At 49.7% G+C, this 18,535-nt stretch overlaps 1 protein-coding gene across 1 annotated transcript; it reads right to left on the bottom strand.

Moving 5' to 3' along the window:
- Positions 1 to 12,508: 12,508 nt before the first annotated feature.
- Positions 12,509 to 13,522, bottom strand: LOC135372739 (uncharacterized protein K02A2.6-like). The gene has a single exon (XM_064606223.1). It carries the CDS (start codon positions 13,520 to 13,522, stop codon positions 12,509 to 12,511), a length of 1,014 nt encoding a protein of 337 aa, XP_064462293.1.
- Positions 13,523 to 18,535: the final 5,013 nt, after the last annotated feature.

The following is an 18,535-nucleotide window of genomic DNA, read 5'->3' as shown; positions in this document are numbered from 1 at the left end:
TTTTGACCCCTTTAGCTCTTGCAATCTGTTTTCCCCCGGCTAATTTGATAGAATACATTTTAGCTTTCAGGCATATTACTTCCTCAATGGGTATGCTACCCGTTTCACTTTTGAACGCGCCAAGTCTACCGCGATTCCTCTCGCTGTACAGTGGATGGTCACGATCGAAGGAAGACAAGTCTAAATGCTCGTCGGCGATCGCACGTAACTGATCTTCGTAGTCCTTGCAGAATAGGCCGAGGATCAGAGAATCCGTGTCAAAGTAGCAGGTAATCACCGGACAAGTGAGCTTACTCAGCAGGGTTTCATAGTAGAACGAGTACATGGTTAACTTACTCAGTTCTAAAATCGTGAAGCCAATCTGCAGGGGGAAATCACATCGCACTTTTCTTTTGCGCATTTCGTACATGACGCAATCGGGGGACAAAATTTCCATTCGCGCGCATTCCGCCCGACTCCCGAGGCGACTCGCCGTCTCCCTCATCGAAGGCCACTCGAATGTCTCGCATATTAAATTTATTTAGCAACGTACGCCCGAAGACCGCATTATTTGAGATTTTATAGAAATTTTTTTCGAACGTCGTGCTCGATGCGACGCGTCTGGCAACATTGTCCTCAATGTAGGGACGCAGGAATGGTGCCTGACGAAATTTTAGAATTCTGTGAATTTTCGTCACGCGCATGCCAATCTACAATAGAGCGCGAGCAGCGCGTAATGAACGACGTACCCGACCTTGTCCTTGCACGTGAGCAGCAGCTTTTTGCTGTTCGCCGGTTGATACATTAACTCTTCGAGGAGCCCCCCCGCTGGAATGGTGAGAGCCATTCCTTCGGAACGACTGCCTTCTCGGGAGCCAGGGGGAAGTACCGCGTCAGCGCGTGGATAGATTTTGGATACTCCAAATCGCACACGTACACGTATCCACGTCCGAATCCGTGGGATGACGCATAAAATCCACGGAGCTAAATCCTCGACCCATTCGAAATCGCCGACGGGAGGTGCTTTATCATACTGAACCCGTAAAGATTGTTGCAATCTATGTACGATATGTGCACCTCCCTCTTTATCGGGATCGTAGCCACTGCACAGCGGGTTGTTAGCCCGTAAATGACGCCTGCTCACCTGACAGAGTCCGCCTCTAACACCCGATTCGATGGTCCGGTACATGTCCTCGTCGATGATCAGCTCCAATTTTGCCCGCGTGTAATTTAGAGCGCATTGCACGAATAGGATGCCAGCGAAACGCAATGAAGCAATTCCAATCCGCGCGCGTCGTAGCACAGGCGCCGGAAGTGCTGCATTACGTCAGCATGTAACAGGGCATCCGTTTTCAGGTACAATGCATTATAATCCCTCAGATTCGAGCATCCAAAACGTTCAAATACGTGCAGCGCGTACTGATAGTCTTCGTCGCTTATATCCTCCCCCGTCAGATCGTTTCGGAAGGCGGATTTTGCCGGCAGAGCCAATTCGTCGTAGACCGCGAACGAGCTAACGTGGCTGTACGGGAATACACCTTTACGAAGCAAATTTCGTAGTCGTCTCCAAATACCTGCTTCAGGCATTGGAACGCCTCTGCGCCCCCCATGGATTTGACGGTTTCCACGAGCTCTCCCAGCGACGAATTTAGGTACTGCATGGTATCTCTGAATAGGAAGGTGCCAATTTCGAACGATCGGATTTTTTCCATGGAACTGGCCACGATGAAGGGAGCTCGCTTCCACTCGAGAAGGTGAAATTCCCGCAGTAGTCCGGCCAAATCGTAGGCCAGATTGTGCACCATGATGGGCAGTTTTTCCCGCGTCGTGCACGCCAAGTTACAGGGGTTGCACAGCGTCGCGATGTAATTTGTCTCGCCAGCAGTACAAACGCTTGGAATGGTCGTGGTGCCGGACACGGGGTAGATCTTGCGCGAACTCCCGCCCGCAGTACGCGCAGTGGGTGGCAGCTCTGTGCCGCGCACGTTGCTCGTCATTCAGCACCATTTCGGCTGGGCAAGCGTTCAGGGCGATCATCTCATCTCGCATTTCCATCAGAGCTCTGACGCACTGCCTCGCGGAATCTTCACCATGGTGCGTCCTGATGCGCATCACCTTCGAGTCGTGGGTGCGCACGAGCACGGCACAGAAGCTCGAGGTGACGTGACGCTGCATGCCAACACCACTGGGCGTGAGTACGCTCTCCGTGTCCAACGCGACGACGTAGTTATACTGCTGCTTGTACTGAATTTTAGTAAATTCTACAAAGTTTTTGCCCGGTTCGCAAATTCCAATATGATTTCGTTTACGTCCGCGCACAGGCGACGATGTTTCGCCATGCTCTCTTCCTTCAGGAAAGAGCGCGTGCAACGCTCGCATACGAAACGCCTCTTGTCTCTCATCAGTAACCGCTCGAGAGACTTGATTCCGAAAAAATGTTCATCTACAGCCAATAAGTGAATTTTTCTTTTCATACTCGAGTTTTGGAGGTCGCGACACGTGCACTCCCTGATCGACGTACTCGTATACGTACACGGATATCTGGTTTTTTGTCTTCAAATTCGTCCAGATCAGAGTAGGAAACGGGGAAGCGACTAGGCCACCAGTACTCCGCGGCATAGTTTTACATTTTTTTCCACGAATTCCTTTCCTGCGGGTGCAGGAGGGCGAGCGTATTGTATTTAAAACACTCACCCTCCTTATGTGCTGGTAAATGAATATTCGTCAGCACGTTCCTGCGCTTAGCCAAATGATCGGGAAGTGCCCCATTGCATCCGAATTTTTTAGTTTTCACCGCAGAAATGCATATTTGAACGTTTTGGACGTCGGTGGACACGAACCCACTCCCGTCCCCGCTGATAATTTTCGACGCGCCCCGCGGACTCCTGAATCGCGTCCATCAGGGTATTCGCGATGGCTCCGTCGCTGTGGACTTCGCGAGCAAAACGCCATAAAGTGGGCTATGTGCGCGGTTATCTCCCCCCGAGTTTCCTTCACCATTAAGACATCGGAACAAATGCAAAACCTAAAGGGTTATTCTTTGCGCTCTCAATATGGCGAGCATATCGTGAAAGTGACTCATTAAATATTGTCGCAAATCCTCTACTCCCTGATCGTGAACAGATGCCAATAGCGTGAATCTTTTGACGATACCTCTAAATGCGGCGTCAGTCTGGAGAAGGGCAGGAAGGATGTATCCACGTCGGGGTGCGATCGCATCACGTGAGCAGACAGTGTAGGAGGTGCGCCGTCCCGAGAATCGTCGTCGTCCGATTCATCCTCGATATCGTGAGGATCAAAAAAGCAGAACACACACCGAGGCACTGAAAATAAACGCGGATCCGTAAGAAACGTGCAACAAGTAAAGGAGGGAATAACTTACTTGTGAAGCGAGTGAAAGCAGACTGTTCCCCCCCCCCCCCCCCTGAGGCGATCGCGCGGCTTATAAACCGGCATCCACGCTACATGCGCAACACGTCGGGGCTCGCTTGTTTCCACGCGGTCGTAAATCATGTGGCACCTCGAGGATGAGGCCGCGTTGGGGCCATCTGTTTATTATCAGAACGCGCGCGGCCGCAATGGTGAGCATTCACCGTCGAAGAAAATGTTGCGTCAAGGTAATGTAAATAGGTCTTCTCCGAGAAATTGGGTCACCTTGAGTCGGTTGCATGTTCCAACACGTTGGGGTCGCCTGTTTTATATCAAAATGCGCTTCATGGTCAAAATGAGTTTATACTATAGAACGGTGAGCTTTGTTTTATTCTCGGGGAAGTTGCGTCAAGGTAATGTAACGAGAAATTGGGTCACCTTGAGACAAGCCCCAACACGACGGTGCCATCTGTTTAATATCAAAACGCACTTCCACCCATCGTGGCGGGCCCTAGTGAAAAAAATGTTGCGTCAAGGTGATATAACGAGAAACTAGGTCACCACGTAAATCATGTTTTCCGAGGCCACGCGTATTAAAACCAAAAGTAAACTGTTGTGCTTGATGAGACAAGTCTATCTGAGGAAAATATCCCTATGAGCCCACCAGCTCATTGCCGAAACAAGCGCCGAAAACAAAGGGTTCGCTTATGCAGTTTCCAAATGTCCTTCGCGCGCGCATCATATATCACATGCTGTTCCCGTGTGATTGTGTAAACAGAATCGCACCACCCTTGCGCTCCTCTGGGGGTGCTTTATATAAAAGTCGCGATATATACAACTCATTTGAGGTCCGTGAAGCCGTCGGTCGACTCCTCGTGAAGCGCACAACGAGAAAGGTATGTTTTCACTATTGTCTTCAAGATGAGGAAAGTTAGGTAATAGTTGTCCTCATTTTCAGTTCATTTGGCGTGCGTAGAAAACTTGCACTGAGAGATATGTCATCTATTGTCGAGAAGCTGGATAAACTAAAGAAACCCAGTGATGGAGACATTCAGAAAATGAGCATTGTTCCAAACAATGAAAAGCTCGACGTGTTGGACTTACGCAAAGTGGACACTATCTATGGGGAGTCCGTGTACGTGGAACTCCTGATGGACAGCGATAACGCGTAAAGGTGTACCTACCCAGTCGTTTTAGGCGACTCACGGATGAAGATTTGCAAGAAATGCGAGAATTACCAGATCTGAAACTAGAGAAGAAGGAGAGATTCAGGGATGGTAAAAGAGCCGCATCGCCCGACATCATCTTTACTCACGCGAAGAAGAAGTGACCGCGACGAAAGCCCGCGTCCCATATGTAATCAGCGGGAAAAATAAAAATACATGTATTTCTGATTTTAAATGTTGCGTTGTTGTGATGGATTAGGAAGATAGGCTGATATGATGGGACGCTCTATTGATAGAATGATATGATAGGGAGCTATAGCGCGTATTCATTGACTAAGAGAGTGTAGTTTGTGGGGAGCTATAGAGAATAAAGGACACCAGGCGTTTTAAGCGACAAACAACTTTTCTAGCAGCTTTATTGATTTTAGGTCATTAGCGGCGAGATTATCGGAAAACAGGGATACAATGCTCTTCAGTGATTTCCCTTTCGCCAACAACGTCGCCACAATACAACAGTACACACCACACATTGGAGAATACAGGCTTTGGATACAGACATCATTATATTCGTCGACGGTCAGGCGTTTCAGCTCGGGTTCGATGGGCGGCAATCCGAAGGAATCAAAGTAGATGAGGTCATCCTTCATTTTCGCGTACAAAATCCAGTGCTCCCCAGCTTGCTGTCGCCGATCGGTGTTCACCACGATCATACCCGGTCTATCCAGTGCGGGCAGACGATCGTCTCGAGCGTATACACCGCGGAAGAGTGCCGAAGTGTTAATCGTTGTACTTCAGGAGTCTCTCGATATCTTGCTCGAACATCGCTAATCCAGTGTGACGTTCCTGTTCTTATCGATGGACATAATTCGCACACTCTCGGACAGTATCAATACGGTCGTGGGTTCGGCCAAGGCACGTCGGAACTTGAGTTGCAGACGAACGTTTCCACGCCTGATCGGTGACAGGTGGACGGAGGATGATCCGGATCCAGGTCGTAGTACAGTAGGAACTTGTTTCCAACGTAGTGGTCGTATTCGTAGGAGACGTGCTTCTCACACAGCTGCTCCAGGAGGTTGAAGTAGCTTCGGTGGTTCAGGTTATTGCTGAAGTCGAACGTGTCTATTCGCTGCGTCCCGTTCACGGTGAGCGTCGCCGACTCAATGTCGCAGTTCACGAATCGTACGGGTCCCGATTGAATGCTCCCTGGTAGGCTAGGGTGGGCACGAATGCGACCACCACCTTAGACGGTATCTTCTCAGGAAATAAATCTTCCAGGCATGCATCCAGGTTGCCAACTGGTAGCGAACGAATACGCGATTCACTTCCGGCCAGTGTGTAGAGAGCCTTGCGCTTCTGCAATTCCGTTTCGTGTCCGAGGAATAGGCTGGGAGACACGGTGATTTTCTTTATGTACAAAGTGGCACTCATGATTTCCACTTTATGCGTGTGCTGCTCCTGATCGGTCTTCATAATGCGGAACGCGTCGGAGCCTTGATAAAAAACAAGCCTAATTTCCACTCCCGATATGAGTAGCTTAGGCTGCAGGAAAATGTCCGAGTTGATCTTGGAAACCAGATCGATGGTCTTGCCGCGCGTTGTGAGGTTGTATCGTTCGGCCGGTCCACGAGCGCGAATGTTGTTTTCCGTTTGACGCGCTTCTTCTTGCGTGTACAGACCTGCTTTATGCACGGTATTTTGCTCCGTGGTGCTGGCGTGAAGCAAAATATCCAAGTAGCTTCTATAGCTATACAAATCATTATTCGTAATCATGGTCTGATTCAAGAAGACGGCTACGTTCTTGAAAAGCGAGCTGGCGAAACGCGTTGACGGGGTAGACCTCGTCGTAGGTCGTCCGATCGCCAGCCTGTGTTTCCGGTAGCGAACCATCGTCACGTACGATGCGGACTTTCGTCACTATGTACGCGGAGTTCAAATCGAGATAGTGGTGCCCCAAATTCGAAAGCTGGAACTCTATGACGGAGGATATGTCAGCGACCGGGTAGAATACCTCATATTCCCCCTTCAGTATATGCCACTGCGTTCCCGGCACGGAAATAACTGTGTTTCCGACTTATCCAACAGAGGAGTGTCGGGATGTACGACGTTAATCGTGTCCATCTCGCAACTAAATTGCGGCCGCGCAACCAGCGTGATTTATGCCGTCGAAGACGTCCGGTTTTCTCCTCTTTCTTCGCACGCCCGCCCCTCCGAGGTCGCGGAGAATTTCACGGCCCGTATCTTTCGCCGATCTCTTAAGCGCACTTCGGAAAGAGTCTCCCTCCGACAGATTTTTGGCCACGCGCTTAGCGGCCGCAACAGCAGTCTTTTTTAAGTATGGCGATACGCGTTTAAAGAGTGGAATAGCGAAACGCCCGAGCTGAGAAAAGAAATTGCCTCCCCTCTGGTACAGGTGCGACCTGTATACCGTTGGAACGCCAAATCCGTAGATTGGTACCGCTTTAGTGTACATGCTTAAAGTGCAGCGTCAGCGTCGATCTACCGCGATTTTGTAGCGGTAGCTTGCGACCCGTGTCGTCGCGTATAGAGACGGTGATTGAGGAAATTTCGCGCTGCACTAACTTAAAATACTGAACGGGTAGAAAGCTGAAACTCAGTTGTTCTTTCTTTCTATCGTATACGAATGGAATTAATTTCAGTATCGGATGCCGACCGTTTCCCACTACGGAGGGCGTGACGAGATCCGTGTATATCATAATACAGTTAATGGGAAGATCTATGGTCACTTCGTCGACACCCGTATCGTTTTCCGTAAATACGGTTTTCGCGCCGAAACCCAGTAGGTACGCAAAGTAATCGGATAATGTAAGCGACACGTTTTCCCGCAAGCTCAACGAACACTTCCTCGCCCACGCATCGTACGTGAGGGAAGCCTCCGGCTGCAGACGCTCATGGATGGCGCTCACGAGAGCTTCGGGTGTTTCGTAGTAATTCGGTGGAAGTGAAATGCGCCGACTTTCCGTCTCTTGAGTGTTTATGTGGACGCGGTACGTCTTCACTATGGGATTACACGTGATGCGCTTTCGGGATCCTTCAACATGGATGTGCTTCACCTGAATGAGGTCCAGGAACTCGGTCGACAAGTTGAAATTCGTCGGGAGAGAAAGCGAGTAAGTGTTGTCTTTGTATTCCACCCGTGATTCTGTATCGTTCGTCGCTCTGAAGAATTCGTTGAATGTGTCGGTAATGAGCGATCGGGGTTCTAAAATTAGATCGTTATTGATCACTATCACCCGGCGAACTCGCATCATAACGGCTCTTTCCTCCGCGAGCGGTAACACGTTTGGGACGGCGCGTACTTTACCGCCCTCCCGGTGATCTCCATCGATGTCGACGATTCCAAAGGCGAGATGCAGCGGTCTGTCGATTAGTTTCGCCGAGCGCACGCGCGACGGTAGCTTAAACACGTAGTGATCTTCCTCGTAAGTCCACTCTATCCCATATTCGGGGAATATTTTATTCAATAGCGTGTCCGTGTCTTCGAACGTGAGCTGTTTTGTTTGCCACTTCTCCGTTGATAGCGTTATCAGGTTATCAGGCGCTTGGTTCACGTTCAGGAAGCTGTTGGGAATGGAAAATCCCTCTAGACCGACGACGTACGAATCATCCAGGTGTAGTGGCTTATCTAACGCGATCGTGAAGTCATTCAGCGTGTTGGACGGGTACAGGTCCATGCTAGCGTTCGAGAGCAGATACACGTAAAATTCATTTCTGACATCGCTGGCGGGCACCCAAGAATCGTGATCTTTGGCGTATCCAAACCAACGAACCAAGTAGTGCAATACCCCGTTAATTTTCTTCTTTCTAATCACCGCGGATATGAGTCGCTTATCGTACGAGGAAAGATGGTGGACGGGCTGCAGCTCCTGCTCGTAGAATGATCCCAGTATTTCTTTTCCCGTCGAATCTTTCACGTACACTACGGGCGGATCGGTCTTTCTCGTTCGCGACACCTCGAACACTTCGGCCGTCCACCTTTGATCGTAGCCTTTGGCGAACACACCGCGATCTAACGCGAGCCTCACCTGGTCCCCTGATTTATACTTGCTCTCCGCGCGGGGTCGTCCTTACGATTCAATCTGTTGAACAGAGCTACTTCATTTCCGGCGTTCACGTTTTTCGGCTTTTCGCCCGTGACGGAGTGTACCGAGTCGTTATAGTCGGCCACTATCTTCGGCAGCGCGTTGATATAATTAAACTTCCCCGTACTAGTGAAATGCCTGGCTATTCTTTCTCTAATTGTTCTCTGCACGCGTTCACAGGAGGCCGCTTTCATTCGCTTTGTGTGCTATAGTGATTTAGTAGCGACTGAAAGTACTGACGAACGGGGGAACCCCAAAATTCGCTCCCGCGATCAGTGAGCAAATTCTTCGGAATTCCATGACGGAAAACTCGTTGGAAGGCTTTCTTTACGTCTTGCGGGCGCTTTGTGCGAATGGGGACCATGTACAGGTACCTCGATAGCGTATCTATGACCGTTAGGATGTACCTGAAGCTCTTGTTAAATTTCTGATATTTGCGCATATCCAGAAGGTCTGCCTGATATAAATCCCGCACGTGAGTTGCGATGATGGAGCGCCGCTTAAATTTTTTCTTCACTGGCTTGTGAAGGGTGTAAGCATCTTCTTTTTTCAGCTGTTCCACGGCTTCTGCGCGCGTGAGCTTGTGATACCGTCGGTACCGATCCACTCCACCTAACCCTTTCTCCTTGATCTTTCTATAGGGCCCCATATTTGCTCCAGCGAGCAATGCGGTGTATTTTCAGAGCGCTTATAATTTTCGATACTTTTTTGTACCAGCGGGGTTTCTTGATGAGCGCGCTACGACGTGCTAAGTAGCTCACGAGAGCCACAATGTTTGAGCGATTGATTCGCTTCCCTCTATATACTAGCACATTATCCGCCTGCCAGGTGAAAACTTTCTTCAATTCTTTTAGCACAGATTTCGCGCGTGCTTTATCAACGCCGGAGGGTAGAAGATTAAAATCGAATGGGTTGGGTTCCGGTTCGGGCTCCGAACGAACAGGTTCCAGAGGAGGAGGAGGAGGAGGAGGAGGATGATAGTGAGCTCGCTTCAGCAAGTAATAGAGGGCTTCCAGTATTTTGCCCACTTTTACATCGTCCGATTCGTTAGATTTCAGAACTTCACCTATTTCTATTCTATGAGCCATGACCGATGGCTTTGGATATCGCTCGCCCGGCGACTCCCGCCACGAGACTTGATAGCCCTGAGAGGAGCAGTGGAAGTATGGGAATGAGACCACCTCGTTGTCCCCTAATATATTTCTTCAACTGCCGGGGGCACTTATGAAGTGACTTGTAGGCGAGGAAGCGGAGGATTTTTTTGTGTTTCTTCAGGTTTTTATGAAGTTCCGTCGAAAGTGGGATATTTCCGCGTAGAATGTTCAGACAGATTTCTGAAAGGATTCGAATGTCGTCGCAGCTGAGCTCTTTAAGTAACTCTGCGCGGTGCGTTGGTTTGCTGGCAGCCAATACTTTGAGGAGCGTGAGATGTCTTCTAAGATCGGCCGTCATTTCGCGGGCGTAAACAGGAACTGCCGGTCGTGCGGTAAAATACCCGTTCGCAGGCTACGAGAGGGAGGTGTTTGCGCGTGCAGATCCACAACTAAATAACCGTGCGCCTTCTCCGTCGCCTGGTTATATGCGTCGAGAAAATAGGAGAGCCCCTGTTTCCCGAATACCTGACGTCCGAAGGTTTCGATCTGTTGTACGGACCGCGCGTTCCGGAACAATACGATATAACTGGCGTTCAGCGATATCGTTCGAAAAGCGGCATTGTGATAGAACAAGGCTTGTGTGATCAGGATCACGGACGCATTCTTATGGTGGCTACCACGTACAAACAGCGACTCTACCTCCGATAGAACCCCCTTTTCCGTGATTTGATCGTCAATAACTATGAGAGTGGGATATCGCTCATTCCAATCTGCGGGTATCCTGTCCATAAACTCCACACCGTCGAAATCCTTTTCCCAGCCGGCTGCATACTTTCGTACGTAGAGTATCTTCTGCGGTGGAATGCTAAATAATTCGGGATGTCTCATTATATTCTGCGTGAGCACCGTCTTCCCACACATGGACGCGCCGGAGATGAGAATTCGAGCAGGGTGCTGGAACTGCATGCGCATCGTGGAATAACTCGAGCAGACTGTGTAGCGAGGTGTGATGCATCTTTATTTTCATCCATAGCTCCTAGCGCGATTGATGATCGTCTCCAGGACTCTTATTTCTTCCTGACATAGTTCCTGAAGCTCGCGCAGTGATTGCTCCCTGTAAGCCGACAGGTACTCGTCCAAGATTTCGCGTATGATTTCCCGCAACTTGTTTGCGGTGATACGGGAGCGCAATATGTGGCAGCACATCTCGACGAAGTTCTCTCGCTCGTGTGACGCCTCGAAGCGGAACAGCGCGGAGTTGATGCACCTGAGTCGCGCCATCTGGTGGCATGAGGTAAGTTTGGACGTCTGAGATAGAGACGTTGGGTTAGAACCATCTGAAGCCGCCGGCGAGCGACCCGCGCACCATCTGGCGGCGGCCACCCGCTAGCCCGGGTAAGTTTGAGGCCGCAGCGGGGGCGTCCGGCGGCGGCGGCGGCGGCGGCCGCGGCCAATCAGAAGTCTGGGGAGAGTGATCAGTAGGCTTAGAATGGACCAATCAGCGGAGCCGGTTAATTAGCATAAAGGGGCGGAGCTGTGCTCAGCGATACGCGTGCACCAATCAGCGTGTGAAGTGGGGGCAGAGCCGAGTAATTAGCATAAGGGGGGCGGAGCTACAGTCAACCAATCAACGATCAGTCAAGGCTTAGCACGGGCCGCTCAGTGTGAACTGGGCGGAGCCAAGCCAACTAATTAGCATAAAGGAGTGGATCTACGGTCAGCCATTCAAAGATCAGTTGGGGGCGCGGTGGCCAATCAACGTGAAGTGGGCGGGGCTAATGGCGGCCAATCAGATGGCTTTGGATTTGGCTCGTGCTTGGATTACAAGTGGATTGTGTTGGCTTAGAACTGGATTGTGTTGGCTTAGAATCGGCCATCTTGGATTAGAAAAAGGATGTCGTTATAGCGCACGGTTCTTATGCCGCTCGGTTCTTATACGGGCACCGTTATTAAGCCGTATTAATCAATACTACTCATGTTTCCATTAAGAAAATGAACTGATGAACCTAAATTCATCTCATGGTCATGCTCTGTGTCCATGCTCAACACGTGTGCCGCTTGTGCACATTAAAACCAGCCATGTAGAGTCAAATGCTTTTTTTTTTATATCTAGCCTATCCATGGTTGCTCTTCGCTTCTTGTAGGTTTACACACTCCAGAAGCAAGAATTGTACCATTGTAAGGCGAATGGAAATTGTAATGACCTAGAGTCAAGTCGGAGTAGCAACCAACACTACTTTATTCCCAAGCAGAACAGGCGTCCGATCAGTTCCAGAACCAGCACACAAGAACGAGAGCTCGAGCTGCTGTGCTCGCATTGTACAGTCAAGCGCGGTATCTTTGAACATACACAACAGTCCTCCCCACCTATTTTGAGACCACCACACCGTAGAAATCCGGCCTCCTTCTAGCTCGCTCAGAGCGTCGCAGGCCCGATGCACCAGGATCTACTAATGTGTTTCCTGTTGTCTCCGGCGATGTTGTATTGTCTGCGCTCGGCGTTGGAGTTGGGGTTGGAAATAACCACCACTCACTGCTGACGTCGTCGTGGCTATTGCAACTTGCATGACATCTGCGCATCTGGTCTGCATGCGCTCTTTGCAGTTCGCCGTCCTCGCGTTGTAACTTGAAAGTACAGTTGCCCTCGACGCCAACCACCGTGGCAGGTTGCCATTTGTGGTTACCCCTGTAGCTACGTACGAACACCTTGTCACCACCTTTGAATCTTCGCTGTAGTGACTGGTCAGCTTCCTCCGTCAACTGCCGTCTTGGCCGGACATCGCTTAGCAAGGTCCTCAGGCTACGGTTCATGAGCAGTTGCGCCGGAGATCTTGTGCTGTCCGAGCATGGTGTTGTACGTAATGCGAACAACAGACGTGATAGACGACAGTCCGGATCGTCGCGTCGTAGTTGGCGAAGCTTGTTTTTTTACGTTCTGCACCATACGTTCTGCGACGCCATTCGACTGCGGATGGTATGGCGGAGAGAACATGTGTCTGATCGAGTTCCTTCTTAGGAAGTCGGCCGTCTCGGATGAAGTGAAAGACGTGCCATTGTCGGTAAACACGACATCGGGCAATCCGTGCGTCGCAAACACACGGCGAAGATGACGGATCAGTTCGGCCGCCGACATCGACGACACAGGAATCACCTCCGGCCATCTCGAGAAAGTATCGACGAACATCAAGAATGTGCGCCCTTGAAAAGGCCCTGCATAATCCAGATGCAGCCTTGACCAAGGCTTCTGTGGCGGCAGCCACGGGTGTGACGCGTCTCTCGATGGCATATTTCGCGTTAATTGGCACGGGGTGCACCGACCGATCATGCTCTCAATGTCAGCATCGATCCCCGGCCACCATACAAAGCTTCTGGCCATTGCTTTCGTGCGTACGATCCCTGCGTGGCCTGAATGCAGTGTGGTGAGGATCCCCTGCCGTAGTGCTTGAGGGACAATAACTCTGGTTCCCCAAAGCAGGCAACAATCCTGAATAGATATCTCGAAACGGCGTGTCCAGTAAGGCTTGAGATCTCTCGCTTGGGGTGATGACTTCAGCCAACCGTCTCTAGTCCACTGTTGAACCCGAAGCAACACCTGCTGATCTCTGTCTGTTGCAGCAGCAACGTTTCTGGCATGTATCGCTGCTTGTGGCACTTCTTCAATAAGGAAAACCTCCGGAGGGTTGGGTTCAGCTGTGGCTCCGGGCTCCACCTCTAGTGGCAATCGGCTGAGGGCATCGGCGTTGTCCATGTCTTCTCCCTTCCGGTAACGGAGTTCGTAACTGTACGCTCCGAGCGTCAGCGTCCAACGAAGCATCCTTGGCGAAATTGCTTGTTGCATTTGCCGATGTGGGTCGCTCACTTGGGTGTAATGTCCTGGAAGCGAAGGCAATGGACGTCTCGTATCCCTTGTCATCAACGTGGGCAACGACCGCACCTATCCCATATGAAGATGCGTCGCACATCAGAACTAACTCCTTCCCCAGCTCGTAGTGACACAGTAACATTTCAGAGCTTAACCCCCTTTTTAAGCTTCCAAAAGCTTGTCTGTGTTTCCTTGTCCAGCTCCACTTTGAATCCTTGTCCAGAAGGCGATGTAAAGGTCTAGTAAAGTAGCATTGTTCCGGATAAAACGGTCGTAAAAGTTAACAAGTCCCAGGAAAGCCTGTAGCTCTTTCTTGTCCTTCGGCTTCCTGGCATCGTGGACCGCTTTCACTTTCTCAGCACACGGGCGAATACCCTCGGCGCTGATGTTGAACCCCAAGAAGCTCAGCGAGGACATTGAAAACTTGCATTTTTTGCCGTTTAGCCCAAGTCCTGCACGTTGCAGTCGTTCTAGCACTAGCTGGACTCTCTGGTCATGCTCCTGAACAGTCTTCCCAGTAATTATGATGTCATCAAGAAAAGCTGCAATGCCAGGAACACCATGTAGTATCGTCTCAATGAAGCGTTGAAATATCCCTGGAGCAGCGGACACTCCAAATGGCAAGCGTTTTACTTTGAAAAGGGCGTATTCAACGTCAAGAGCGACGATGACTCTTCATCTACTGGCAGCTGTAGATAAGCCTGTTCCAGATCAAGCTTCGTAAATAACACCCCATTGGCCAGGACAGCGAACATCTCTGTGGATGTGGGCAATGGATACTTGTCTGGTTGGCTTCCGGTATTCACCGTGCATCTGTAGTCTCTCGTTCCGTCCCGCTTGTGAACCGGTACAATTGGCGTAGCCCATTTTGAGAACGCGACCGGCTCGAGGACTCCTTCCGTGACCATCTTCTGGATAGCCAACGACATTTTGTCGCGCATGGCAAATGGAATCGGGCGACATTTCATGAAAACAGGTGTAGCATCCTTCTCGATGTCGATCGTGACTGGTGCCGCTGTGAACTTCCCCAGTCTTCCTTCGAACACCGGGTTGCGTAACCAAACCTGGTCTTTATCAAGCACGGCATGAACTCCTTGAACCTCAATTCCCAAGTCTCTGAACCAGGAGCGCCCGAGTAAACACGGGCCGTCGCCAGGTGCTACCAGCACCGACTGTCGAGTGCTGATGTTGTTGTACTGCACCTCAACGTCAAGAGAGCCTAGGATGGGTACTTGTTGCTGAGACCAAGTCCGAAGAACCGTTGATGACCGTTGACGACGATGACGATGTCAGAATGATAGAGCCTGTGGAAAAGGCAAAGCCTCGAAATGTATCGGCGGGTTGATAAGGGTGGTAGGTCAAGGTGAAGCTTTAGCTGAGAAATGCTAGCGGTAGTGGAGTAGTTGTTGGTGATAAACCGCGCGGCACGGTTCTGGACCTTTTCCAATTCGTTAGATAAGTACGCAACGGAGGGGTCCCAGATAGCAGCGGCATATTCTAACTGTGGTCGAACGAGGGTAATATAGGAAAGGCGTTTTACTTGGGGGGAGGCAAGGCGAAGATTCCGTCGTAGATAGCCAAGCGTACGGTTCGCCTTTGCGGCAATGGTGGAGACGTGCGTGTTCCAAGAAAGATTAGATTGAAGTACGACACCAAGATATTTGTATGAAGGGCTTGATGGGATGCTAGTATTATTGATGCTGTACGAGCATGAAAACTTAGGAATGCGACGACAAAAGGTGAAGTGACAACACTTGTCGATGTTAAGAGGCATGAGCCATTCCTTGCACCACTGATCCACCAGGTTGAGATAATCTTGGAGTGTTGTGTCTGCCGCGGTTGTGATTTTCCTGTACAAGACGCAGTCGTCGGCGAACAGCCTTATATTGGAAGAAAGTCGGTCAGGGAGGTCGTTGATGTATATCATAAATAGGAGAGGTCCGAGGACGGAACCTTGCGGGATGCCAGAGACTACGGGGGTGAGGGCGGCACAACAGAAATGCTGTTTTACGGGAGAAGTGGCTCGAAATATATCGCGACACAAGTAACTTCATTGCGAATTGCGATTGTTTCATTTCATATAGGGTGCACTTTATGGATGGCAGTGTGCACCATAAATAGATTTATCTAATATAGCTGAGTACCTTTTACGCATCTCTCTCTGAAAAAACGAATAATACCCCGTGGCCTCCGACCAGGGGTGGACATAAATACATTTTTTGAGTATTTAAATATAAATACAAAATACTTTGTTGAAAGGGGTGTTTAAATACTCTTCATAATTCGATAGGAGTATTTAAATATAAAATATACAGTATTTAAATGTCGTAACTAGTACCATAAATACTGTGATGAAGATGTCATCTGGAATTACAGAAATAACGATGATCATAACAAGTCAGCAAGGAAGAATAGCATTTATTTGTTAGATTATCATTGTAATATTACAAGTTTTTGACTGCATCACTTAGGATTCTTGTGTTCGGCCGCACAATCAGATTCGCAAAGGAGAACAGCATCTTCACTGGTGCCGATGAGCAAAGGCTTGCATTAAATTTGATGAAGATGCTTCGTACAACAAAGTTATCAGCCGCGACCATTGTCTGCAACAACAGCGAAAAACTCTCCATCTAAGATCGTTTTTCGCCTGCATGCTAGTTCGAACTCTGCGTGTTCTCGGCATTTCAAGACGGAAGACTTTAGCATCGGCGCAAAGCGCAAAATTCTTAGACGTGGCACCGTGGCTACGGTACCTAGGTTTAGTGATCACGAAGTTTACACAGCCTTGCATCTCCCAGGAGTGCAAAACGACCACAAAAAAGGCACCACAAGGTAGCGTCGCAGAAAAGCCACCATCAAGAAAAATTCTCAGAGTGGCTTCTATCCGAACAGCATAATAAAGGTTAGCAGAGCATTGTAATGGCAAACCGCAAAAGAAAGAAAAAAAGTGTACAAGCAAAATAAAAAGGGACCAATAAGTAGGAAAACAAAACAAGCAACTGCTGATTTAAAACTCAAGTGCTTGCTTATACAACAAATTCTGTTGAACGTCGTAACTGGTGTCAGTCATCTCTTTGCCAGTAACAGTTTCTTCTTACGGTCGCATTCACCCATTCTCTGTAACTGCCCTGTATGTTAGCACGGAAACGTAAAGTCTGAACGCGCTTGCGTCTAGCAATCATAAACGCATGATAACTGGCCCAACACACAAGGTGCTGCTGCCAAGTTTATGTGTACGATATACGGCACATAGTGCGCGAGTTTCACATTTTTACATGCCACCTAAGCACAGCCTATTTCTGAGTATTTCGTTTCAGAACTCTTAGCTCTACATGAACAGAGAACCTGCGACAATACACAAACGTGTACGCACGAAGAATTAACCACAAGGACCACTCATATTGCACACAGCTGAGCTACAAGAGGCGCTCTTCTGGGCACCGCAAGTGGCGCCCCTGGCGGGCGCTCTGCGCGTAAATACGGCACTTCCGCTCCTCGAGGCGCGGACGGAAGTCCCATAGGCGAACGGGCGAGTGTTACAGTGATGGGCAAAATGACTCTTTTTAGTGAATCGATTCATTTGGTTCAGTTCGCTTTAGTGATTCGTTCAAAAGATCCGTTCAATGATTCAGTGACGTCACGACACCACGTGACACGATGGCGTCATCAAGTTATGTGACCGGTGACCTCACATTTATTATCAAGAAAGAGTCAAGAGAAGAGAGGCGCTCTTCCGGCAGTCTCGCGTTGCTGTGGTTATCTCTGCGTGTTATAACATACTCGCAATCAGCACGGCACTCAAAAGAAATGAAGAAACACGAAATAAAAAAGCGTTCCCACGTGTACATTGAGCTTTCATCGACTCAGCTACACTTGCTTTCACGCCCTTGTCATAGATACCAGTATTGTATCACACAGTAACCAGGAATCTGGACGAGCTACCAATGATGCCTAGTAATTCAGAAAATCGACATATGCCTTCACACATATGCGTTCACAGTTCACAGCCTGCACGACCATCCTGCCTTCCAAACATATGCATGAAAATTCTGTCCGCCCACCGGCACAAACGCGTCGCTGAGAGCCCGGCAGCTCACTGAAGATAGCACACGTTGATGAACATACCCCAGCCTCGAACTTCAGCCTGGGACTAGCCAACACCAAGTCCTTCACAACGAGCACGGCAACGGTTGCACGGACGCGCCAGGGCTCCTACCTAGTTAAGACCGCTCAATGAGATAGTTAACTCGTTAGGTGCCGAATGGATCCATCCCCAGTGAAGGATCAGCCAAGGAACACCAAACATCAGCAAACCAATTCAAGCCCCATCCCCACTCACACGATCAGGAGCTGCCAGACCATTCCGTGGATCACGCCAGAAAGCGTGAACAAACAGTGCCAGAATAGCTCGAAGAGAACGAATCACGTCATGAATCAGCAGCGCAGACTGAGAATTGTTCCCCAGCGACTGGCGCGAAGCGAACTAATCGGGAAACTATTCAGTGAGCCCCACGAGCACAGCGCACAACCGAACCACCAAACCGACTTCCGTCGCAAATGGATCACTCAATGAATCTGTGAGCCGCACAAGCATAACCATACAAAGATTCTCCCTCGAACTCGAAGTGTCCGAAGTGAACGGACTGCTACATGAATCAGTGATCTAAGACGCACAGCAAACGAGTCACTTCGACTCGAGGAGAGCAGCACAGCAGCCAGCCGTGATTCATACGACTCAAACCACTCAAACTGAATCATAAGGTGCAGACCGATTCAATTGATTCGTTCGTTTGATTCAGTCTCGCTTGCGCGCTGCCGTGCCCTCACCCCCTCACCATAGGGTACCATACGACCACACCGTGTGCGCGCATGCGCGTGTCACTGTGGATGCGTGCTGTCATTGCAGTTCGCGTTCAGAGATGGCGCCGCACCTACCTCTGTCAAATGTTTTGAAATCAGAATGTT

The sequence above is a fragment of the Ornithodoros turicata genome, unplaced genomic scaffold (genome assembly GCF_037126465.1).
Source record: "Ornithodoros turicata isolate Travis unplaced genomic scaffold, ASM3712646v1 Chromosome169, whole genome shotgun sequence".
Classification (NCBI taxonomy): domain Eukaryota; kingdom Metazoa; phylum Arthropoda; class Arachnida; order Ixodida; family Argasidae; genus Ornithodoros; species Ornithodoros turicata.
Note: the sequence above shows the minus strand (reverse complement) of the source record. Positions and strands in the feature narration are given on the sequence as shown.